Source organism: Phocoena sinus, chromosome 2 (genome assembly GCF_008692025.1).
Source record: "Phocoena sinus isolate mPhoSin1 chromosome 2, mPhoSin1.pri, whole genome shotgun sequence".
Classification (NCBI taxonomy): Eukaryota; Metazoa; Chordata; class Mammalia; order Artiodactyla; family Phocoenidae; genus Phocoena; species Phocoena sinus.
The window spans coordinates 24,214,429-24,239,772 of NC_045764.1; the positions used below are offsets into that span (position 1 = coordinate 24,214,429).

The 25,344-nt window shown below is 44.0% G+C and overlaps 1 protein-coding gene across 4 annotated transcripts in view; it reads left to right on the top strand.

Moving 5' to 3' along the window:
* SFMBT2 (Scm like with four mbt domains 2) overlaps positions 1 to 25,344 on the top strand; it is a 213,189-nt gene that overhangs the window by 28,673 nt on the left and 159,172 nt on the right. For 3 of the 4 annotated variants that reach the window (XM_032623494.1, XM_032623493.1, XM_032623495.1), the window contains exons 3-4: positions 6,373 to 6,467; positions 9,098 to 9,338. In XM_032623494.1, coding sequence (XP_032479385.1) covers positions 6,373 to 6,467; positions 9,098 to 9,338 — 336 coding nt within the window. Of the gene's footprint in view, positions 1 to 3,893; positions 4,046 to 6,372; positions 6,468 to 9,097; positions 9,339 to 25,344 lie in introns of those variants that run through there. The other variant, XM_032623496.1, reaches the window with a different exon arrangement.

Genomic DNA, 25,344 nt, shown 5'->3' on the forward strand with positions numbered 1-25,344 from the left:
AGCCTGCAGCTGCTCCTAAGTTGGCTGGCAGGTGCGCGAGGAGAGGTTTGTGGTCCTGAGTTCCAACTGTGTGGCAGGCACCCTCTTAAGTACTTCCCCCGTGTTGGGTGCCTTTATCCTTCTGCAGCCCAGTGAGACGGCTGCTTTTATTAGCCCCGTTTTATAGATGAGGAAACATCGGATGACAAGAGTCACTTGGCTCTTGTGTTCCAGCCAGGATTTCATCTCAAGCACCCCGAGGCTCTGAAACGCTGGGCTGTGCCTGCCTTTCGGTGCAGGGAGAAGTTACCCTCATACATACGTGTTCCTGTGAGCACACTTCCCCTGCCCCTACCACCCCACACTTTATGGGACCAGGCGCACCTCAGATCCCTTCTTGTCCTCTCCTCCACTTGTCCCCCGTCTCTCTCCGGTCCCCACGTGTCATGTGACACACAGCTGCATCTGCCTGAGAAGCAGCTATACTCGGGCTCTTCTCTGCCAAAGTTTTGGGGCCATAGGATGGAGTCTAATGTGGTTGCCCGGGGGGTGTGGGCATCTTGTGAGGTCCGCCCCCTCACCCCCAGCTGCTGAGATTCCTCGAATGATGGTCCACTTTGCTGCACTAGAAAGTTCAGCTTAAAACAAATGACTCGTATGAACAGCTTTTTTATTTTTCACTTTTGCCTCTTCGCCTAAGGAAGGCTCAAAGAGTGTTGGGGTCCATGACTGACACTCGTGTCCTGTCAGTGAAATCGGCAGCATGTAAAATTCCTCCTCCTCCTGGGGGGGCGCCGAGGCCTCGGCGGCCCCGTTACTGGGCACAGAGAAGGAAGGGGACCGCGATTGGATTCCTGGAGTGCTCGGTTTCTCCAATTGCGGTTTGCTTGCTGGTGATAAAAGCAAGCAAGATAGTGTGCTGACATAGTGATCAGCAGATTCCTTGACATTCTTTTTCCAGGCCAGCTAAGTGTAGTTTGCTGATGAAGTCTGCAGATAAAGTGGCATTGCACATTTAGACGGGGCAGGCCACCGAGTAAAAGAATTACACTGGAAATGTGGGCTTGATTTTTTTTTTTGGGACTAGGAGTATTTAACCACAGTCCCATGGGCTCTTCTGTTTGGGAAGGAAAGGAGTCAACATTCTTAGTAGAAAAATCTGGATCTCTTACTCTTCCAGCTGGGGACTAGTTCAATGTGACTCAATAATATTTCTCCTCCTCCCCTTTCTAAAGTGTCTTTTGAATACTTGTTGCCTCCCCTAGCTAGGAGATGGGATGTTTAGTTTTTTCTGGAAAGTCTCTCTGGCCCTCTGGGGTCTGGGTGGCCAAGAGGACCTTGTGTTCTGATGTCTTTCCCCCCGCCCTGTCCCGTCCCCGCCCCCCCCCCCCCCCCCGCAGGTGTAATCTTGCAGCTGTGAACTCAGACCTAGGATTGATGTTGGCTAGTCCTTTCTGAGTTTTATCAGTGCCCTGTGTCTGTTTAATGTACTCACAGTGCAAACATTTTCTAAACCTTGTGATCCTACCAACCGACTATCAGCAGTTAAAATGACAAAGATTGAATGTCTTCTTCCTTTCTCTATCCACTTAAAAAATAATATCTAGCGCACGAGAAGGTGCCCTGTAAGATCTCATTCATCGTGAACCTGCTGATTCTCTATTCCTTGACTGGGTGCGGATGACAGGTTTAATATTCTCCTCTGAAAGATTAGTCTTATTTCAGCTTGTTACATTCTACAACCCAAGAGCTGATGACTTAAAAAAAGGTAATGAGTCCTGTGTTGATTCCATTTTTCACTGTAAAGTCGTTTGCACTCCCACTTGGAGTATTCTTTTTCTAGTTAACATGAACGATTCCAGTCACATACACAGCTCTCTGTGTTCTAGAATTGGATCCCCACTGAAGAACACTCCCGCCTTCTTCTGAGCTGTGACATTTCCTTAGTAGCTTTTCACAGTCTGCTTGCATGACATCGTGGGGAGATGCCTCTGACCAGTTCCGATGCGGAGAAAAGAGGCCATCAGCGTTTCCTTGATAAAGTGTTTATGGGTTTAAGAAGTTTATGAATCAGCTGGTAAATATTTGCTCTGGGTTTATGAGACCTCCACTCATAAACATGGCGTGTCTGTCTCTTGCTCTTTGAAATGTCTTTAGAGAATCAGCTGCTCAGTGAGGGCATAGGTGGTGGAGGAAGTGTTATATGTTACAGGTTCCGAAAACCCTCCATTTTGTGTTTGATTTTATTGTTAAAACAGCATACTTAGAGTTAAAGGCATAAATCTTTAAAGGCATAAAGGTTTTAATCTTTAAAATCCCATTCTAGGCCTGACTCTTGGTTGCTTTTTAAAGTGTTTGTTTTGATGGCAGAGAGCAGCAGAGTTTTCCTGAGCACTGATCTCACTGACTCACATGTGGGGAGGGGGTGGGTCCCAGTGGTACCTTTTCCTTTCTTTCTTTTTTTATGGATTTTATTTATTTATTTGTTTATTTATTTATTGGCATGTGGGATCTTAGTTCCCTGACTAGGGATGGAACCTGAGCCCCTTGCATTGGAAGTGGGGAGTCGTAACCACCAGACTGCCAGGGAAGTTCCACCTTCTTCTTTCTTGATTGACGGGAGTGAATGCCGGAGTGAGCACGAAAGCTGCTGCAGCGTCTTTTATGGGGAGAAGAGACTGGAAACGTAGCTTGTAATGAATTAAAATTGGGTGGAAACAAAATGTTTGTTAACAGCCTAGATGAGAGTTTTATGAAGGATCAAGAGCTCTGATGAAGGGTCTCACAGTTGCAGTTGGGAGGTTTGAGCCTTGGTCTTCGCCTCGCCACTGCCTCCAAGTGGTGGAATCATCATGTCTCTTGCGGTCCTGATGAGGTTCATCAAAGTACAGCAGGCAGCTCCTAAAGGCTCAGTCTCCACCCGAGTGTCTCTGGTTTGGAGGAGCCCGATCCGTTTTCAGCAGCTGGAATTCTCCAAAAACCGCTCTTCCGGGACCTAGTGCCTCGGTCGGCTCGAGGCCGAGTATCACAGCCACATCCTCTGCTGGCTCTCTCCTCCTTCTTTGCAAACAAGCCCCAGGATCCCTGCCCCTTCTTTCTTCCCCCCCGGGGGTGGCAGCTGCCTCCCGCCCAACCCCCACCTCCTGGGTCCTCCTGCTGCCCGACTTGGCCCTGAACACATTAACGCTCACCACCACAGAGACAGGTAAGCTGGCCCTGGGGTCCGCCTCGGATCCTCCAGGTGGAGAAGGGGGTGATGGAGCGGGGCTGTCTGACCTGGGAAGGTGCCTCGGAGAAGTTCTGGCTTCCACCCCAGGCCACCTGCATTGGACCCCTGCTTCGTAGCTGGACAGTTGTGTGACCTGGTAAGTCCCTTGAGGTGCCCGTCTGTCAGGGTTCCTGGAAGGATTAAATAAGGTGCTGCATGTAAAGCAGTTAGAGGAGGGCTGACACCCCCAGTTCTCGTCACTGCTGTGACAGCCTGTGGTCTCTGGGTAGAAACAGAGGTGCCTGTCAGGGCTGGAGCTGCAGGGCCTGCAGGAGGCGTGGTTTCAGCTGCTGCTGGACGGGAGGGTGTAAAGGAAGCACAGACTTTCACTGCAACAAGTCAGCTACCCCAGAGATTCCGTACCAGGCTACCCTGGCAAGGAAACCGTGCTGCGTCCGTGCCTCTGGCTAGTGGGTCAGAAAACAGACTTGATCACTGATGCCCAGTGCGGCTTGGGTGAAAAGGATTGTGGGCAGAACTGTTGGGTGACCCCCTGAGGCATTTTCTAGAGCCTGACTGCTTTCCCTTTGGGTTTGCCTCCCTGCCTTTAGTAGCTGGAAACCCGCCTCACAGCCCTTGGTAACTGGTGGCTGCAAGACCTGCTGACTTTTTCCAGGGAACGTGATTCTGATGGGAGGGCCTAAACCCCAGGGTGACTCTGCATCTTGGAAGAGCTCCAAGGGAAAGGTTTTCTCTTCAGGTGGCTTTTTCTGTTCTCGGACATTTCATGATAAACCACCTTATTAAAGTTGGAGGTGGAAGTTCTTAGCAACTTGGCTTTAGAAGACAACGTTTAAGGTAACTGCCTTTTGACTTAGCATCTTCTGATGTTACAAAAGCTATCCTCTTCTATCAATTCCTGAGACTAGATAGAGTATTACAAGAAAATAACTTTTCCCACTTATAATTTATAACATTTAGGAGAAAAAAATAGTGATAGCCTCCAAGAAGTCTTTCTTATACCCCCAGGCACTAATTCCCCCGGCCCACCTGCCGGGTTATACCACTTCTACATTAATACACGATTGATCACAGCGTTTCTTCTGGGCCAATGAAATGGGCTCTTGCTAATAGAAGATACACAAGTTGACCGTCAGTATCCATTGAGTGTTATGGAAAGAAAGGAGAGTCTTAACTTTTGAAGCACTAAATGGCCTGCATGTTTGGACAACCCTTACTACTGCATGTTCCTTCCTTATAACAGCCTTGCAAATAGGTTAAAATAATGTTTACGGCTCATCAGTATTTTCAGTGGAAACTATGACATCACATTTATGTTATCTGTATTTTAAAATGAGGTATTTGGTGCTTTTCAACTAAACCGATTATATCTTACTGTACAGTCTGAAATGTTTTGGGAATTGCTTGATTTCCTCCAAAACAGAGATGTTTTAAGAGCCACGTCGTGCATTTGATTGCATTTCTCCTTGTTCCTTGTCCTTGGAGAAATGCGTGTCCTGTAGGTTTCCACCTGGGTGCCTTGTCCTGAGAGCTCTGTCTCAGGAGAAGGCAGGAGAGAGGGTCCCTGGACGGGGTGGGCGTGGGGTCAGTCTGACAGCCGCTCAGTTCCTGTGGCTAACTGGCCGGGCGCCTCACACACCTGAGCGGTCCTTCTGGGTCTCAGTGTTTTTCCTTGCAATGACTTTGGAGTCAATGCTTTCTGAAGCCCCAATGATCTATGATTATTACTTTATATCTCCAGCTGTTGTACTGTATATACATCAAGGTGCTTACTTGGTGCCCAGTGGTTTCCTTCACCTTGTCCTCCAACCTCCCCAAGACCGGAGTGTCTCCAGTGGATAATCTCAAACAGGCTAACGTGCAGCAACTATGCCTTGAAGCAAATCTCATTTTCATTTACTGAAGAGCCCTTGGTCTTACCCTTGATTCTGTCAGGTAATCCAAGCAGAATTTCTTCAGGGTTTTCCTTGACTTCCTTCCCTTCCCTTCCCTTCCTTCCCTTCCCTTCCTTCCCTTCTGTTCCCTTCCCTCGCCTCCCCTCCCCTCCCCTTCCCTTTCCTTTTTTCTTCCTTCCTTTTCCCTTCCTTTCCTTTCCTTGTTTCCCCTCCCTCCCTTTTCCCTTTCTTCTTTTTTTTTTTTTTTTTTAAAGAAGATGTTGGGGGTAGGAGTTTATTAATTAATTAATTTATTTTGGCTGTGTTGGGTCTTTGTTTTCTGTGTGCAGGGCTTTCTCTAGTTGTGGCAAGCAGGGGCCACTCTTCATCGCGGTGCGCGGGCCTCTCACTATCGCGGCCTCTCTTGTTGCGGAGCACAGGCTCCAGACACACAGGCTCAGTAGTTGTGGCCACGGGCCTAGTTTGCTCTGCGGTATGTGGGATCCTCCCAGACCAGGGCTCGAACCCGTGTCCCCTGCATTAGCAGGCAGACTCTCAACCACTGCACTACCAGGGAAGCCCTCTTTCCTTCTTTCTTTTACGTGAAGTATAGTTGATTTACAATATTGTGTTAGTTTCAGGTGTACAGCAAAGTGATTTCTTTATACATATATGTATATATATTCGTTTTTTGATTCTTTTCCAGTATAGTTTTTTGCAAGATATTGAATATAGTTCCCTGTGCTATACAGTAAATCCTTGTTGTTTATCTATTTTATGTACAGTGGTATGTATCTGTTAATCCCATATTCCTAATTTATTCCCCCCACCTTTGGTAACCATAAGTTTATTTTCTATGTCTGTGAATCTTTCTGTTTTGAAAACAAGTTCATTTGTGCTATTTTTTGTATTCCACATGTAAATGATATCATATGATATTTGTCTTTGTCTGACTTATTCAGTTAATACGATAATCTCTAGGTCCACCCATGTCGCTGCAAATGGCATGATTTAATTATTTTTCATGGCTGAGTAATATTCCCTTGTGTATATAGACCACATCTTCTTTATCCATTCCTCTGTTGGCTCCATGTCTTTCTTGAGTCACCTGTCTCTAAAATCAGCAAACAGAAGCTTTGCAAAGAATTCAACAGTATTCTCCTACACATTGAATTTGTTTCTCTCTTGCATGAAGGATTTTCTGGTTTACATGGAAGGCCAGTGCCTTTCCATTCTTCACACTAGTATTGATATGCTTCTGTTTCTTTTTTTCTTTTTGCCTTTCGACAGAAGAAGGCTCAAGCTTGGAGGAAACCGGCTTTAACTGGGGAGAGTATTTGGAAGAGACGGGGACCAGTGCAGCTCCTCACACATCGTTCAAACATGTGGGTGACCTCCTTTCTCCTTCTGATCTGTTTGTGGGGGTGGGAAGGGTGTCTTCAGGAAGATGCCAAACTTACTGGAAGAAAGGGAATGAGAAGAAAAGAGAAATTTGGCCAAGATTTCTTAGAAATGCAGAGGAGATGTGGAAGAGAGTTTGATTTTCACAGAGGGCTGCAGGAAAGGTGGGCCTTGCTTTATTTAATCCAGGGCTGGGCCCCAAGGTGGTGCTCAGCATGAGAAATGGTGTGTGCTCTTAACCTCATTCTGTCCCTCAAAAAACCAGATTAGAATGATGTGTTCTCTGCTGTCTGGGGCGCACAGCCCAAGACAGGTAAGGTTGATGTGAATAAATAAAAAGCCAGCAAACTAGGCAAGTAGGCGTCAATGAGTAATGTCTTCTTAGGAGATGTAATGGCTGTATATTTTAAGTTTGAATTGATATTTTTCTTTTGAAAAGACACCTAAAAGCGTTAGAGCCATTTGTGGACAGATGAGTCAAATTACAGGAAAGACCATAAATATTCAGGAAATGTTTGGATCAAACCAAAAAAAATCACAGTCATCTATACTGTTTTTTGAACAATGCAAATAGCATGCCAAGCAGAGGGCAAGTCCCAGGAAATAACAAAATTAAGTTTTTACCAGATGTTTGTTTAGATATGAGATTTTGGTAATATATCATTAGCAAGAAAAAGGTTGAGTTTCCAGGACTTAAGTTCTTAGGTATTACTATTGCTTTATTGGAAATGAAAATTTAATACTGAGAAACATTTTTCCCCCCCACTGGGCCTTTCCAAGGCAAAGATTTAGCCTCAGTATCATAAACAAATTGGGGGACTTTCTCAACCTGGTCTTCCTTCTGGCTCTTTTGTTTGAATTAGGAAGCCACTTTATTTTAAGGTGACATTTTATTCTTTTTGGAAGTGAAGTGTTCCTTTGAAAAGGAATTTAAGACCTTATTAAATTTACATGACCTCGTTAAGGGTGGATCGCATTCCGATTCTCTTTTTATACTGACACTTATACTGTGATGATTGCTGGTTTATTATGAATGGGACTGTGGTCATTTAGTGAAACCAAGAGGGAAACATTAAAACATAATAAAACTAAAACTCACCCAGCATACAGTGTGGATTCCGTTTTGCAAAAGCATTGTAACATCTACCCTTTCACGATGCCAGGACGACTTGGTTAGATTTCTCCAGGCGCTTTAGGAATGAGATGTAGATCAACAGCTTTTTCCTTCCTTTTCTGTACCAGGAAGTTCTCAATACCTCTGCATACGGAGTCAGTCCTGTTCTCTTTCATCCAATCCATTCTCCTGCCCCACTTTCAGGTACAGTATAGTGCCCTGTACTGTGGATGCAGAATGTCCCCAGGCCTGTCTGCCAGGCTTAAAGGAAGAGTAGCCCAGGACCCATGGGCGAACAGTTCATAATTCCATCATCTCTTAAGCAGCAGCTACTCAGGGACATCCGATGTGTTGGCCTTAGAATATTATAACTCACCAGGATGGAAAGCTTTCTTTTGCAGGGAGGGCTGGCAAATATTAATAGATGATAACCCTTCATTAAAAAAAAAAATCCATTTTCTGAGGCTGCACTGTTCATGCAATAGCCACTAGCCATCCGGCATTTGGAAAAGTGTGTCATCTAAATTGAGATTGAAAGCAAGTAGGACCCTGCAGGGCCTTCCTGAGAACAGACCCCCCTGTGTCCCCACCTCCAAAACTTCAGCCTCCTAAGGCTTTCTCTGAGTTGCAAAGAGCAAATTTAATCAGAGAAGAAAATGTAGAAACTAAGGAAAGCAGTCAGGCAAGACAAAATAATAACAGTTTAGCCATAACACAAATTCAGGGGCCCTTAGTTCCTGCTCAGGGGCTATAAATAATAGCCTGAGCCATATCCTTGAGTTGATTTGCAGATACTGAAACCCCACCAGGTAGAAGAAGTTAACTGCATGCTGACCGCCAGCAGGTAGACCCCAGACTGGTTGGAACCAGAAGGTTGATGATTGAGATTCTCGAAACATCACCCTGTTACCTCACCGCCAACCAATCATAGAATTATTCGTGAGCTGGTGACACGCCCTGTGACCCACACCCCTCACCTTGCCTTTAGAAACCCTTCCCTGAAAGCCACTGGGGAGCTTGGGTCTTTTGAACGTGAGCTGCCCGTTCTCTTGCTTGGTGCCCTGCAGTAAACTCTGCACTTTCTTTCACCACAGCCCGGTCAGTAGACTGGCTTTGCTGCATCTCTGACTAACGGACCCAAGTTCTGTTCGGTAACAGGATGTGCTGTAAGTGTAGAATACACACCAGATTTCAGAGGCTTCATTGGAAAAGAAAAATGTAAAATTTCTCACTACTATATTTTTACATTGGTTCCCTTTTGAAATGATGCTATTTGGGATCTGTTGGGTTAAATAAAATACATTACTAAAATTAATTTCATCTGTTTTATCTCTCTTTTTTTTAAAAAATTTAACGTCACACCAGTGGCTTACATTACATTTCTTTTAGATGGTGCTGATCTAGGGCAACAGAAATATTAAGTGCTGTGTTTTCAGTCGTTCACATAATCTTCTGGATGGACGCGTCTAGTGTAATGACGGATTTTCTGTGTTCCTGAAGGTTGAGATCAGCATTCAGAGCAACTTCCAGCCGGGGATGAAATTGGAGGTAGCCAACAAGAAGAACCCGGACACGTACTGGGTGGCCACGGTCATCACCACCTGCGGGCAGCTGCTGCTTCTGCGCTACTGTGGTTACGGGGAGGACCGCCGGGCCGACTTCTGGTGTGACGTGGTGATCGCGGATCTGCACCCCGTAGGGTGGTGCACGCAGAACAATAAGACCCTAATGCCCCCGGATGGTGAGCACGGGCTGGCCCAGCTCTCGGGTATCACTTGTGATGCTTGTAGAGGAAACCTTGTAGAGATTCAATAACTGATATCCTAGGAAGGTCCAGCACTTTCAGGGTCTCTCCTTGAGTTGCATTAGCCTGCGGGCGCTGGAGTGAGGGGGGACTGGGTGCATTTTCAGATGTTGGAGCCCACCATGGCCTTTATGCCTTTGAGCCTGATCCTCGGGTGGGTTTCTGGAGGTAGGAGAGGAAGACCGAAGGGATGCCCGTGATGGAGGCCTTGCTCTCCCTTTGCTGCTGGGTTATCTTGCTTTTCTTTTGCTTTAGAGACTGGATGTTTTGCATAGCACTATAGCGCATCAGAAACAGGTTTCTCTAACAGGTTTTAATCTGTCTTGTGTGGGGAGACTGTCAAGTTGAGAAACATGTAGAAAACCAAACAGATGAGGAGAAATGACATTACTCGCAAAGAGCTTGCCAAAGCTTGTGTAGATTAGATCCATTTAGTTGCTGGAAAATGGTGGTTCTCCACTGGGGCGATTTTACCCCCCAGGGACATCCAGTGATGTCTGCAAGCATTTTTCGTTGTGAGAGGGGAGGAGGGGGGTGCTGCTGGCATCTGGTGGGAGGGGCCAGGGCTGTTGCTACACATCCTACAATGCACAGCAGCCCCCCAGACGGTGACGTTATTGGGCTCAAACTGCCAATACTGCTGACTTCGAGAAATCCTGCTGTGAAAGAACGGGCGGCCTCTTAAGATGATCAGGAACTCATCCGATCCTGTAAGTGAGAGAAACTGCCTTACCAAAAAGCTGAATCTCAACACCCTGTCCTCTTCGCACTTGAAAACTCCTGATGCTAATTCTCAAGCAGGTGTAATGTCTCCTTAGGACCTGCCTGCCTATCTTAATTTTGACTTGATATTTTTATTTTGAAGCCACATGTAAAGTATTAGAGCTGACTCCGAGGTTCCTTGCGTCCATCCTATTCACAATTGCTTTTCCCTTCTGGAGCGTTTGTAAAGTTACGTAGAGAAGTGTCATAACAAACGCACGGAGTTTGAGTTGCATTTACGTGACGTGTGTAAGGAGTGAATCCGTTGCCTTGGCCTTACCGAATGTGTTGGCCCTTTATTGTCTCAGAAAGAAGAGAGAAGGCCCTTCTTTCTTTACTTATTATTTTTAAAAATTTATTTATTTATTTTATTTATTTTTGGCTGCATTGGGTCTTTGTTGCCGCGTGTGGGCTTTCTCTAGTTGCGGCGAGCGGGGGCTACTCTTGTTGCAGTGCGTGGGCTTCTCATTGCAGTGGCTTCCCTTGTTGTGGAGCATGGGCTCTAGGCACGCGGGCTTCAGTAGTTGTGGCTCGCAGGCTCTAGAGCGCAGGCTCAGTAGTTGTGGCGCACGGGCTTAGTTGCTCCGCGGCATGTGGGATCTTTCCAGACCGGGGCTCGAACACGTGTCCCCTGCATTGGGAGGCGGATTCTTAACCACTGCGCCACCAGGGAAGCCCTGTAGCTTTATTTATAATATAACACCTCACAGAGGGCAATATTTGTCCTTCTGTGACTGGCTTATTTCACTTAGCATAATGTCTTCTAGGTTCATCCACGTGGTAGCCTACGACACGATTTCCTTCTTTTTAACTGCTGAATAATATTCCGTCTGGCTTTGAATTAAAACAGCCACTGAGGTGAGACTATAATATCCCTGTGATTTCCGATCTGTCATGAAAAAAGTCAGTCTTTTTTTCATTTTCCGGCTCCTTGTGAACTATATAGTTATTACGATTCCTTTAAAATTTTTTAAAAATTGAAGTATAGTTGGTTTACAATATCATATTAGTTTCAGGTGTACAGCATAATGATTCAGTATTTTTATAGAGTATACTCTATTTAAAGTTATTTCAAAACAATGGCTCTATTTCCCTATGTTGTACAGTATATCCTCTCTGCTTGCCTGTTTTGTACACAGTAGTTTGTATCTCAAAATAAATCAGTCTTGGTGGATGAATTGTACTGATGGAATATTGGGAAAATATCAGTTTTAGAGAACTAGACACTTTCCCACTTGCCAGCTCTGCACATGAAAGCCATGTAGATATGTCCACACACTCCCTGGAGGGTCCAGACATGAGTTGATCCCAGGGGCAGATACATACCTGGGGACACCGAGAGTGGGGGGCATAGAGGGGGACCGAGAGGCAGGCCCTTCTCCTGTGTGAAATCTTGCCTTTTTGCTGTCCTTGCTTATCTCATGACTTACTCTTAAATTTTGACACTTCTTAAAACACCCGTGGAGAAGATGTAAGAGGGTTTTACTTTGTAATAGAGCCTCTAGTGGATCATTTTAGTGAGAAGTTCCAGGGTACAGAATTTTAACACTCTAAGAGCTAATGGGTTCATCTGGTAAAAAAAAAATCCATGCTGTTGCTTGAGAAAAGAAGGCAGAGTTGATGAATCAATTCTTCTTCCTTGCCTGGGTGAAAAATGTGGCAGCTGCCACAGTTTCAGAAACACTATCAAATTTGTATCCTCCTGACTGTGCTCTTAGGCAAGACGCAGACACACTTAAAATGACTAATTGAAAATGAAAAATGGGGAAGCCCCATGAAAAGAGAAACCATTAATGTGAATGAAAGATTTGAAGTCTGTTCAGACCATCCCAAGTGATGCTAATTGGAGAATTTCTTTGTTGCTCCTTTTAAAGAACTTTAAAAAAAAATTTAGTAGGTGATCGATACAGCTTGGAAATCTCGAGTGCAGAGAACAAAGTCAGGAAGTAGCAGGTTCATGGGGCAAGAGGTTTTATTGATTGCTGTAGTGCAGGATAATTATTGCTTCGTAGCCAGAGGTGACAGCTTGTTCCAGAGGGAATCGTAGAATCTATTCTTGCACAAGGATTCTTGTTGATGTGGTTTTCTGTCTTACAGAGCTCATTGCACTGTAAATCCCGCAGCTGTACCTGGTCGATCTTTGTCGTGGTTAAACTTGAAAGGTGTCCCAGAATATTAACAGGAGTGAAAGCGGTCCACGACACCTCATGTATTTGTTTGGGAGGTTTCGTGGTGATAGATTTTCTTACTGATCCCAGGAATCGGGGTAGTATGAAGCAGGGACATGGCGTTTGGAGCCAGAAGATCAGGTTTCTTTCCTTGCCTCTGCCATTAATGTAGGTACCTTTCGCTCTCCCATTTCCTCATCTTTGAAATGAGGAGGTGATAGTGTATAATCTCTAAAGAGCTTTCCGGTCTCACCTGCTTTGGTTTGTGATCTTTGGAAAGGAAAGAAGGAAGGAGGAGGCTGCTAGTTTTCCTGTTGTGTGCATGAGGAATGGAGTTTGTTTGGGGATTAGGATTGATGGAAATCTAGCCCAGGAGTCTGTGCAAAGCACCGAAGTCAGGTTTCTGTGTGACTTTCTGGGATGGTGAAAGTCAGTGGGTTGGGAGGCAAACTAGGTTGGGAAATTATGATGAGCATTTGGGTCCTTTGTCACCTGCCATGGATAGAATTTCACCCAGTACAGAATTGTAGACTCTGGTTCCTCGATGGAAGCCAGAGACCTCGGAGTACTCAGTCCCTGAGACATCGATCAGTATGTGGATGTCAGTTTCAAAATATCGTTGGGCCAAGCAAGAGGATGGGAGTTTTGGGTCGTTTTGTTCATTGATGGGAGAAAGGAGAGGACTGCCTTTTCTGGTCACACTTAGATCTTTCTGGTCATTTTTGGATTCTCCAAGTAATCTTATGTCTTCTGAAGTCACTGCCCTGAGAGTCATGTTTTAAAATTTTAGATGACATTTTACCAAGCACGTAGCATCCTTTGCAGTCCTGTATTTTCCTGCCTTGCTCTTTTAAGTGAAACTAATCTTTGAATCAATGCTGGCCGTCGTTACTCCTTTAAAGTTAGGGGGAAGGAAACAGCATGGCAGCAGCTCTGTTGTACTTTGTTAAGAGAATTCCCTTAATAAAGACACGTTCAGGGAGACCTGGGTTTAGTGACCAGTTGACCATTCCACGAGCAGTGTCCCTGCTCCAGAGCTAATCGGTACTAATCTTTCATATGAAAAGTATTAAGAAACATAGTACATGAAAACCTCATGACGTGCAGTGGAGGGTGATGGCTCACATTAGGGGAGCGAACTGTAAAACGTTTTGGCTTGGTAAATCAATGAGGCTTGATTTATTCATAAGGACGTGCAAACTTGCAAAGGGCAGCAGCCAAGTAATGATTGTTTATGGTGATAATGTAAGGAAGTCATTTAATCCAGAGACTGTTTCACTGTCACTTATTGAGAAGCAGCAACATTGCCTCTTAATGTCTGGGGTTGGGGAACTCTGGCGTCTGGAAGGTTCCTATGGAGTCCCAGGAAGGAATGCTCCGATAAGACAGCAGGTGAATTATGTGTGAGGACGCCCATGCAGATACTTCCCCCCAGCTTTTACACTGAGAAGTATTTATGTGAGCTTTCTACTGGTGCAATAAAAGTATTGGAATTCCGGTGCCTTAGGAATCATTCCACTAATTTTTATTCTCCCCATTATTAAAATTTCTGTAATTTGAATTGCAAACTCTGCAGTCTTGCCAGAATGACTCTATTTGCCATTCAAAGTTGAATCAAAATTACTGGAGTTAGTTAATAGGTAACTTATTTGAATAAGGGATGTTTATTCATGAAGCGTTAGGAGAAAAGTGTGAATATGGCCTTCTGTTAGGTCGTGGAGGTGGATCCCGCCCAGTTCTGAAACTTGGTCCCAGACTGTCCTGGGGAATTGTTGTTTTCAGTATAGTTGACTGTGCAATGAGAGATGTGGCGGTCGGTTCACAGGACCGTAAAGTGAGCGGGTGACAGGACTTATCAGTCTGTAACCATTGTTTAACCGTGGACTCAGAACTAGAATTTGATTGTGTTACATGAGATGATCAGCATTTAAAATTCCTATCTTTTTAAAAATTTCAATGATATTTTAGTAATACTAATGAAACCTAGACAATCACATTGTTTTCATTGGCCACCTAATACTGTAACTGGAATCCCATTTGTACACTAATAAGAAAATTAAATATATTTGCTAAAAACTCGAAGAGAAAAGGTAAACCTTAGTGGCCTCTTGGAGTTGAGGGAAGCACATACTGTCACTAAATATTAGATAGTTTAATGTAAAGAGAAAAAAGCCCATGTTATAAGGAAGGGTAGGATGTGTTCGATAAATATGAGAGTAAATAAACTAAAAGACATAGTTAACTATATACGCTGAAAAAAGTTAGTATCTTCTTGTCAAAAAAGCCATTTTTGATAATGGTATGTGAAAGAAGGAATATTCAGCTAAGAAATAAAGTAATCCCTTCTCTGTAGGCACTTAATGGCCCTTTAAAACGACACACGTGGTTTGGAGTCCTATCTGATCATGTGGAGACCCTGTGTATAGATTCATTGTGGCGTGGACCAGAGTGGACCTGGCTTGCATGTGTGTGCATGAGCGTGTGTGTGTGCGTGAACATGTAAGTGTGTTTGCAAGCAGTTGTGTTTATAAGCATGTATGAGCATGTGTGTGCATTTGTATGTTTTGATCTGAAAAGCATTTGAAATAATTTTGGTGTCTACCATGTACAGATTACGTCATTTAACAATTTGGATGATTTATCGGCATCTCTTGAGAACTTGAGAGATGTAGACCCGTCCCTGCATCCCACACTGCAGCCTCTGCCTCATCCCATGGTCCTTTGCTTTCCATACCATCTGTCCCCTGCTTGGTTCCTCTGATCTGCTCGGGCCCTGTCGGCATCTGGGTCCTCACCTCGAGTGTCAGCCTCTGAACCTGTGACCTCAAGTTTCCCAGGCGCCATCTGACAACATGCCACATTGGCCCGTATGGTCACTAAGGTTTCCTTCAGCTCGAGAATGTTCAGAATCTAAGAACTCAAAGAGCAATGGATGAGAATTTATTAAAGGGCTCTGAAATAAATAGGCTTTATGAATAGAAGCCTAAGAAACTGTGGGGTTTTTTTTTAACCTATGGAAGAAAAAACAAAGATGAAAAACACAAAGGCAGACTATAAATGGTCTTCCTCTAAATCAAAAACCTTTGTATATATAGGTAGTGGTGAACTCTTTGTTTATGAGTAAAAAATTAGTCTTCTATAAATTTCTGTTTGGTGTTTGTATTTATCTCTTGAAACTCACTGTACTCCACATGCCGCCTTTATCATTTTCTTGCCTAGTGAATAGTTGAATCACAGATTTTAGTGTTTGAGTCATGGCTCTACAATTAAAAGCAGTTTCTCTCACCCACAAAATATTTTATGGTGTGCCTACTATGTACCAAGCAACTCAGTTTAACCCTCTCCTGAGAGCAACACGGTAAACTGACTGGTACGATTCTTACTTTATATCTGAAAAAAATGTTGCTTGGGGCGTGTAAATAATTTGTCTCCAGGATGGCATCTTGGATAGATTTTAAGCCCAGAGCGATTTTTTTTCCTCCCAATTCTGAAATCAATGCTTTGAAAATAGCAAGGGTTGGTGAATATTTGTTCATTGATAAAGACTGTTTAGACTTGAAATATTGGACACATATTATTAAGAAAAATTGTGGAATTGGCTTCTCGTGATTTTTAAGAGGAGGGTAAAAAACTCCTTGTCCAGACTGTTATTTTGTACATTTTTGTCATTTTGTAGGCAAATAAATGGAGGAGACTCGGTCTGGAGCTTCGTTGCCAAATGGTAATCGTGAGATTATGTAAAGATATGTAAATTGTCTCAGATGCTATTTGGGCTTTTCTGCTTACAGGAAAACTGTAAGCACAAAAAAGGACTATAAGATTTTCCTTTTTGGTGTTAGTCATAAATGCATTTATTTTCTTTTGCTTCCTAACCCAGCAGCATATGTACTTTAAATCAAGCCGGTGTTTAATTCTGTGTGGAAGTGAGGGTGATTTCGTTTTGCGGGTTTCCTTCCCTGTTGTCTGACTTGTTTCCTCATGGTTAATCCATCATCTCCTTTGCTGTCAGAGCCCCAGGCCCACCTGTCCACTCTCGGCCTTGGTCCCTCACCGCCTGTCTGGGGATCCTGGCCCTAGGCTGCTCCCAACTGGGTTCGGTCCTGATGGCCCCATGTAGGGAGACTCAGCTTGCATCCGGCCCCTGTTTCTGCTCTGGGCAGACCCTTTAACACCCCAGTGACCCTAATGTAGAGGCTGCAAGAGAAGTCTTCAGTCGCCTTCAAACACACTCTTCCCCTGGGCACAGGGGGTCCTCTGGGACCGCTGCTCTTCTCAGCTCCGACCCTGATTTGTGGACCTCCCTGTTCTCCTGCCCTGAGCCAGGAGTCTTCAGTGTGGGCCGTCCAGCAGCCCTCAGTACCGACTGTCCAGAAGCCCTCAGTGCTGGCTGTCCAGGAGCCCTCGGTGCTATCTGTCCAGGAGCCCTCAGTGCCGGCTGTCCAGGGCCCTCAGAGCCCTCTGTCTAGGAGCCCTCAGTGCCATCTGTCTGCTCTCCATCATGCCTCTACCTCCCTCTAGACTGTTGGACAGGTGAGCTTCCACTTCTCTTCTTGCTTTGTGTTCCTGAACAAGTCTCTTGACCCCTCACTGCTTCTTACTAAGTCTCCCATCTTGGTTCCATGTTCCCAGGTCATGCTGACCTTCCAGGGCTGTGCCCCATTCCAGGTCCGTGCCCCACTTCCACGGCCATGCTTCCATTCCAGGATATGCTTCCAGTTTGCGTCCTTCTGTTTGGCAGGTCCTTGGGAGAGTCTGCCTTGTTTGACTCCAGCTCTAAAGGAGTGACTGATTTTTGCGTAGGTTGTCTCCTGAGCCTAGAATCTTGTTAAAGCTTGGTGAATGCAACTAATATGCAAAGTCCTGGGGGCTTGGGCAGTGGGATTCAGAGTAGAGTTTGGTGTTGTGTTGATCAAGATTCTCCAGAGAATCAGAACCAATAGGAGGTGCATATATATAGACAGATTTATTTTGATAAATTGGTGCAGAGAGTTGTGGAGTTTTGGCAAGTCCACGGTCTGATGGGGGAGGCCAGCAGGCTGGAGACCCAGGGAAGAGTTGCCACTCCAGTCTGGTGGCTGTCTGCTGGAGAACCAGGAAGAGCTGCTGTTGCAGTTGAAGTCCAAGGCCGTCTGCTGGAGAATTCCCTCTTTTTCTGAGGAGGTCAACCATTTGTTCTATTCAGTTCTTCAACTGATTGGGTGAGGCCCACCCAATCAGGGAGGGCAATCTGCTTGATGCAAAGTCCACTTATTTAAATATAAATCTCATCCCAAAACACCCTCAAGGAACTATCCAGCATGGTATTTGACTAAATATATGGGTACAATGGCCAAGCCAAGTTGACACATAAAATTAACCATCAACGGTGTGGACTCAAGAGGTATATCTAAGTTAACAGGGCTGTTCTCCTCTACTATCTTAACACCTTCTTAGAGGAGGAATGTTCTATGTATGTTTGTAATTGATATAGCAGTTTTCCCCTTAACAGATGATCTTCCACTGATACTGCCAAATGTCAACGCTCTTCACGGAATGCTCTGGGAGGAAGCTGAGAGATGGTGGAGTAAACATAATGCATATAATGCGTTGGTAGCTTTGAATTCTCTGAAAGCAGAAATGCCAGGGTGAAGGGCCAGATATTCTCCTGAAAACTGTTGTGAAATGGACAGAGGTTGAACTTCACTGGCTCACTGCCTGCTTCTCAGGAGGACCATCAGCCTTTGTCTGAGAGGTTGGCAGGACCTATCTGAGGCAGTGTCTATTCCGTAGCTCTTGCTGCCGAGCAGACCTGCCTGCTGGGATTACTTACAAGGGATTTGGCTATTGCAGGTGTACATCCAGATACAGGGTTCTGTGATATGTTTAAAAAGATAGGAGCTCATGTGCCTTTCTTCTGTCTTTAGCTTAGAGGGCATGCATCATAATTGATTAGGTAGCCTGACCTCAGCTCTGAGAGATGGTATCGTGGACCAGTGGTCTTTGATGTCAGTGCTACACTGACACCAGGACAAGAGGGGCTGTGGCCTGGGCTATGCATTATAGAGACCCCTGTGGCTGGCCAGCATCTGCATTTATTAAAGAGGACGGAGCTGCCTTGTTCACTGGGGATCTTGCAGTCGGGGCTGGCACGGAGCCACCCTAATTTTGAGCATTCTCTCTAACTGTTCAGACACCAGACGATGATCCTATCTCTCGTGCCCTTGGAGTAAAGGGCTGTGTCTGAGTGCTGTGGACTGTGTGGGTTGTGGCATTGCCATAAAGATAAAATAATACATGTACTAGTAAAACTATATATTAATAAAGACAAAACTCCCCTCAGATAATAGAATGTTTTAGAATATAATAGAATTTTTGTGTACTGAACAATCAATTTTCAGTAATGCTGAGTGTCCTATTTTTTCTTCTTCACTCTTTTTGGTGGTCCATCTTGTGGTTCCAGAGGTACTTAATAATTAGTGCAGAATTTGCAACAGTTATACACATTGGCTGAAGAGTATTTCACAGTACTTAACAAAATTTAATTTTGTTTTACAAAACCAAAAAATATATTTTACAGTGTAAATTCATACTCTCCCACATATATGTAGCTCTAGACATGACAAGTGTTAAGTGTGATATAGAGTTATCACATTGGCAACTGAATGGATATTGAAAGCTTGGACAGGATAATTTTATTTTTAGAACCACTTAGTAAGGTTAAATTCTTAAAAAACTAGATAACACGTTCAATGTTATTTGAATATTTTATTTTTATAAATTTGAGGTTCATGAGTTATAATTTGTAAGTCCTCTTTTGAGTTCAGTAGATAATTTAGAATATTTAGAGGGAACGTAGCTTTTCTGAAGACACAATAATTAAAAATTTTTATTTTTGCACTTCAGTTTTTAGATTAAAATATTAAAATTGTATAGACTGGATATAAATATATTTTTATTACGTAAACTTTGAGATGACTTCTGTGACTAGAAGACAAATTATGTGACAATCTGGACCTTTCTCTTTTTTTTTTTTTAACTAGACATAATAATTTTGCTGAAATGAAGGCAAGGAAAACAAATTTTATGGAATATATATATATAAACAGCTTACCAATTATGTAAGTCTTTATCACTCATCCAAACGTTGCTAGCCCATCAGCAGAACACCCAGACAAGTCATCGTAATTAAATTTAGTAATCTTTAGCATTTTGCCAACTTACAGTCCTATATAAACCATAGCTTTTTCCATCCTTTTTGATTCTGTCAATTATGAAGACGTATTTGTCAGTGTAGGTGGATAGGGCATACTTCACAGTTGGTTCGCTTGATTAATAACTTAGAAATATTTCCACATATTTATGTGGACCTGAATTTGTACTCTTGCCCTGGGCCCCGGACACATCATGGGCGGGCCTGTTCCGGGTTTCCAACGGGATTTTCCAGGTCCCCTGTGCACGGGAAGTCCTTCCAAGGTTGCTCTCCAGGGGTCGATTTAGGGAGGCAGTTTCTATCGCCTGAGGTGACACCATTGGTGTCCTTTCGTGCCTCCCCTACCCCAGCCTTCCTTCTTCCACTTTGGAGAAGAATGTCCCCGGGGTGCATTGCTTTGTGACACTAAACACAAGCTATCAGTTTTAAGTGATCCCTCCTTTACTCAAGGCCTCGTACCTACCCTCCAACCGTAAGAAACGACAATTTCCTTTTTATGCTTAATCATCAAACTTTGTAATGTTACATGGATTGTTCTGCTCTGGACTGAAAATAATTCCAATAGCCTAAGCCAAAAGACAATTTTTATTTTGTGGTCAGAGAAATTTAAAAACGTTTAATGATGTATTACAGTGTCGCATATGAATTTTTGTGGTTGTTTCAGAGAAGTAGGGTCAGAGGAACTATAAAACATTGTGGGGAACAAAAAGACGCTACGTTAGAGTGAGAGCCTGAGGATCTAGGATTTCAAGGAGAAAAAGGAACACCACACAAACTGACTGGTAATATTCATGTTTGTTTTAAAATGTGTGATGGAAGAGATCAGATCATTCCATTGACTGTATTTATGGGAGCGATATAGCAGTTTTATTCAAAATGGCATACACGCTATACATAGGAAATGACATCCTTTGTAACTGTTCAAAACAAGACAAAATTTTAGAATGCCAAATTGAAAATACATGAAGTGGAGCCGTTAGATTTTCAAAAGTAGAACCTGGGAGGTTTACATTCGTCCTGAGTAGCTGATGCCCCGATCTTGCGAGTCTCTGAATATTTTGAACGTCCTCCCCTCTTCCATCCCCCTCGTATGCATCCTGGAGATGGGATGGGATGAGATGTGACCCACCCTCAACTCACCTCTCATCCCTCCATCGCCCTGACTCTGCTGTGCTCCTTCAGCTCTCTTGTTCCGTCATGACAGTTTTTCTTATAATTTAGATGATTAGAAGTTCTCAGGGCTTTGGAAGTATTTACCATCATAGGGCTTTTATGGAGTTATGTGTAAGTCATTGAATTCCTTTGGTCGTGATAAAGTGCACATCTTCCTCTAAGCCCTTCGCTGATGGGAATACAGGACCTGGCAGAGGAAGGTCTTGGGTTGATGGCCATCATGGGTGCCAGCAGCTGCTTTGGTCCATAAATGGCATTACTGTCATAGAATGGAATAATTTTTATATCAGTCTATAAAGGATTATTTATTGAGGTTCTACTATGTACCTGTTTTGTGGGTTTTTTTTGGTTTGAATATACAGTATGGTTGCTATTAAGTATTCAGTATGACGCACGTTTGTAATACAGTCAGCTTTTGGCTGATGGCACGTGCTCATAATGATGAACTTATTTTTGGAAAGGATGTTTCATGTGGTGGTTGCTGTAAGTATTTGTCAGTCTTTTCTGCTTTGGCTGTTCATTCTTGAGGCTCTCACTCTTGCCTGACCAAGAGGTATCAGAAGTCAATTTGAAATTCTGATCTCTGGAAACATGGATAACGTCTCTCTCCTTGTTTGCTTGGGAGCTTTTCTGAGCCAGCACTTCTTTTTTCTGTTTTTAAAATTTATTTTTTTGTGTGCTAAGCGTTTTTAAAGGGTGGCTAACCTGTAGTGGAAACTTACAAGAGCTGGAGATGGACCTGCTTGGTAATGGAGGTCTGAACCCTGATTTCTGGGGTGATCTGCCAGCAGCTAAGTGGAGGAGTCCTTCTCTACCGTATTCTGCTGGTATTTAAATAAAAAAATGTTGTCTCTGTGGCTGACTTCTGTGCAATAAGAGTGCTTTTCGGGCCTGGATAGAGGCATGGAGAGTATTGGTCTGGTTAGTGGCTCAGTTATGCCTCTCGCTGAGTGTAACCTTGGATAAAAGTCACTTAACCTCTTTGCATCAAACTCCCTGCATCCTTAAAATGGCTAATTAACACCTGACCTTGCTCTCTTGGTGGTGGTGTCAGCAGTGACTTGCATGGCAGCTGCAAAACTTCTCTGTAATGGGTTGAACACTGTGAAGTGGGAAGGGCACTTAGCATCACATTTTTTTTCTTCTTTTTTAAATGAAAGAGGCCCTGATGGTCCCCCCCTTAATAGGCGAGGACAGAGGGGGCTGTGGGAGGGAGGATGTGCCTGCATCTAACATGGGGAGCCTAGGAAAACAGCTCCAAAGGCACAGAGACCCCTCACTTAGCTGGAAGCCCCCCATACCGCTGTGCTCCGTGCCCAGGACACTGACAAGGAATGCCTTTTTTCCCACTGTGATCTTGGAGAATTTTGGTCATATCTCTTTTCCAACAGTTATTTTTGCCTCGTGTTGTAATTGTTTATGGATCTGTGATGGCATCCGTTTGATTATAAAAGTAAGGCTTTGTGAACACTGTGTAATCAGAAACGCATCTCTTGGATTCTAAGTCTGCTGCGCAATTAAGTATGTGAACTTGGACTAGGAACCTCCTTTCTAAACTTCTTGACCTTCAGTGTGCTCATTTGTAACCTGGGGATAATGATAGCTGCCTTTCAGGATTGTTTAGTGTATGAAGTAGGATTTGTATGACCACCTCAGAGCTGTGCTAAAAGTGTGGGAGAAGAGGGAGAGATGCTGGTTTTTCTCCCTTCATCCTTCTTGTTACAGATGGTAATTTATTCGTCTTTTTGTGTTTTTATTTATTTTTTATTTTAAAGACTTTATCCTTTTTGGGCAGTTTTAGGTTCACACCAAGATTAAGAGGAAGGTACAGGGATTTTCCTCTGCCCCTGCATCCCCACCGTCGACATCCCCACCAGATGGTACATCTATTACAATTGATGAACCTACATGGACTTGTCATCATCAGCCAGTCCATAGTTGACATTAGGGGTCACTCTTGGTGTTGAACGTTCTGTGGGTTTGGACAAATGTATAATGACTTGTATCTTCCATTACAGTATCATACGAAGAGTAGCTTCACTGCCGTAAAAAATCCTCCGTGCCCCACCTCTTCATCCCTCCCCATCCTAACCCCCGGCAACCACTGATCTGTCTTCTTTCTCCATAATTTTACCTTTTCCAGATTGTCATAGAGTTGGAATCACACAGCCTCTTATTTTTACACCACGCACAGACTTAAAGCTCCATCCTTGCTATGTGGATAAAGAACAAAGCCTCTGAGCTAAAACAGTGACAACAACAGACGCTAATTGGTAGGAGCGCAGGCATGTTGTTTATTGAAAAGTCTTTTTAAAAATCCAGCCGCACTCATGCACCCCGGTCACACTGCTTGATCTTGAAGCCTAGTGTGTGTCAGGAACAGCGGTTAGAGGCAGGGAGGAGAGCTGTGACTCATACATCCTTGTGTCACAGATAAATGGTGATCGACAGCCCATTTGCAAGGGAGGAGAGAGAACAACGGGGGAAAGTGGATACCAACCCAAGAGCAATATAATGCCATGGAGTGTAGGAGCAAATAGCCCAGTCGTAGGTCTGGAGGGTCTGGGGTTATTACACAGTAAAGTGTCAGCTAGTATATATTAATTGATCTATATGACTCTCACTCCTCAAGGAGGTTTTACTTATTTTGTATCTACGAAGTAGGGGGCAACAGAAAAGGCTAATAAGCTCAGAGGGGTATGGTGTGGAGAAACAGATTGTAAATAGGTGCTGCTCTTTGATAGATGGGTGCTCTGTGAGTTGAATGTTGTATTATTATTATTATTATAACTTCCACAGAGCTCTTCTTTTATACCTAGACTTAGAGTATAAGACAGCCAATATTCTGGCTCCTTAAACGTGGTAAAGCCCCAAGCAACACAGCCTGGGGGCATTGACCCAGCACACAGATAATAGATGGTATCGATTTTCGAGATGTCGTGAGTTGTGTTGGTCAGCCAATGGGATGGGTGTGGAGCCTAGGGTGGGGATCCCTGCTGGGCTGAGAGTCAGGCTGCCCCAGAGCGTGGCTGGCTGGGTCCACAGTTGAGGCAGACTCTGTGACCCTTCAGCTGTCTGTTGAGATTGATTCTCTAAGATGACACATTCAGGTCCTCTCTGGTAGATGGTGCATCAGATGGGAGGTTCAGGACACATGCCCCAAGCCTGGGGACTTGGACTGGCCAGAGCAAAGCAAGACCCCAATCGGTGGGGTGGGCTTCTTGGAAAAAAATCTAGAACCTACAACGGTGTTGGGCACTGGGCTTACCAGGAGGGGTCAGGGCATGACCTGACCTCCCCAATGGCGTAGCAGAGTTGGGAAGAGGGAGCTGGGAAATGGGACCCCCATGATGCTTCCTAGGGTCCTGAACAGATTCCCTGAATGAAGCAAGCTTGGGCAGGGCCAGGTGCATGCACCCTGGGAGTGAAAAATGGATAGGGAGGTTTATAAATATCAGAGGTTCTCAAGACCTCAGAGTCAGAGGGAAAGCTCAGATCACAGAAGTAGAGAACGGGAGGTGAGCCCCTAGACCGGGATCTCCAGTGTCCAGTGCTTCTTTCGAAAGACTTTACTTTTTAGAGCAGTTTTAGGTTCAAAGCAAAGTTGAGGGGGAAAGTACAAAGAGTCCCCATAGGCACAGCCTGCCCCATTTTCAACATTACCCCCTTTTGTTGCAAGTGGTGAACCTACATTGTCATCACCCAGAGTCCATATTTTGCATTAAGGGTCAGTCTTGGTGTTGTACATTCTGTGGGTTTGGACAAATGTATGATGACATGTGTCCACCATTGTAGTGTCACACAGAGTAGTTTCACTGCCCTAAAATTCTCTGTGATTCCCCTGTTAATCCTTCCCTCCCCTCACCCCATGGTAACTACTGATCTGTTTCTGTCTCTGTAGTTTTGCCTTTTCCAAAATATCATACAGTCTGAACCAAACACTGTGCAGCCTTTTCACACTGTTTTTTTTGCAGTTGGTAACATGCACTAGGGTACCTCCACGTCTTTTCTTGTGTGTCCAGTGCTTTTTTCACTTTAGTTCTTGGTCTCCTTCATGGGTGTCTCATCTTTACCATGGTGATTATCACTTCACACACTTAAAGACCCTGCGGTCCAGATGCTGTAGAAATAACCAGGTCGTGTGCCCCCCTCCCCAATTCCTAAGGGTACCATGGAAGTTCCAAAGAGTTCACACTCAGGACAGGCTGAAATAGCCCGTGGGTTGTAGAAATTGACTTTCCTTAGATCAGAATTTATGTCAATAATTTTTTTAAAATTTGTCTGCTTTCCAAAGATGAGCACAAATCTAGGTCCATACAGCAGCTTGGAGGAAAGAATGATTACACAAAACTGTTGTTCATCTTTTCAGATCTTCTTAGGGTATACAGCAAGAACTTACAGTAGCCAACTACTAGAAATTTTGTATTTCTAGAGAGATTTAATCAGAAGGAAGTGCTGCAGAATTTGAGACGTATGATTTTAAGCATTTTAATAATCACTTTTCTGATTATCTCTTATCGACTGACAGAGCTATTAAGCATAGTTGATTAAACAATACAAATTAATAAAAAACCATAATGATGTATTTATACAACGGTGACTGATAGCCCCCCAAAGCCCATCATGGATTGTAGAAACAAGTTATAGCCAT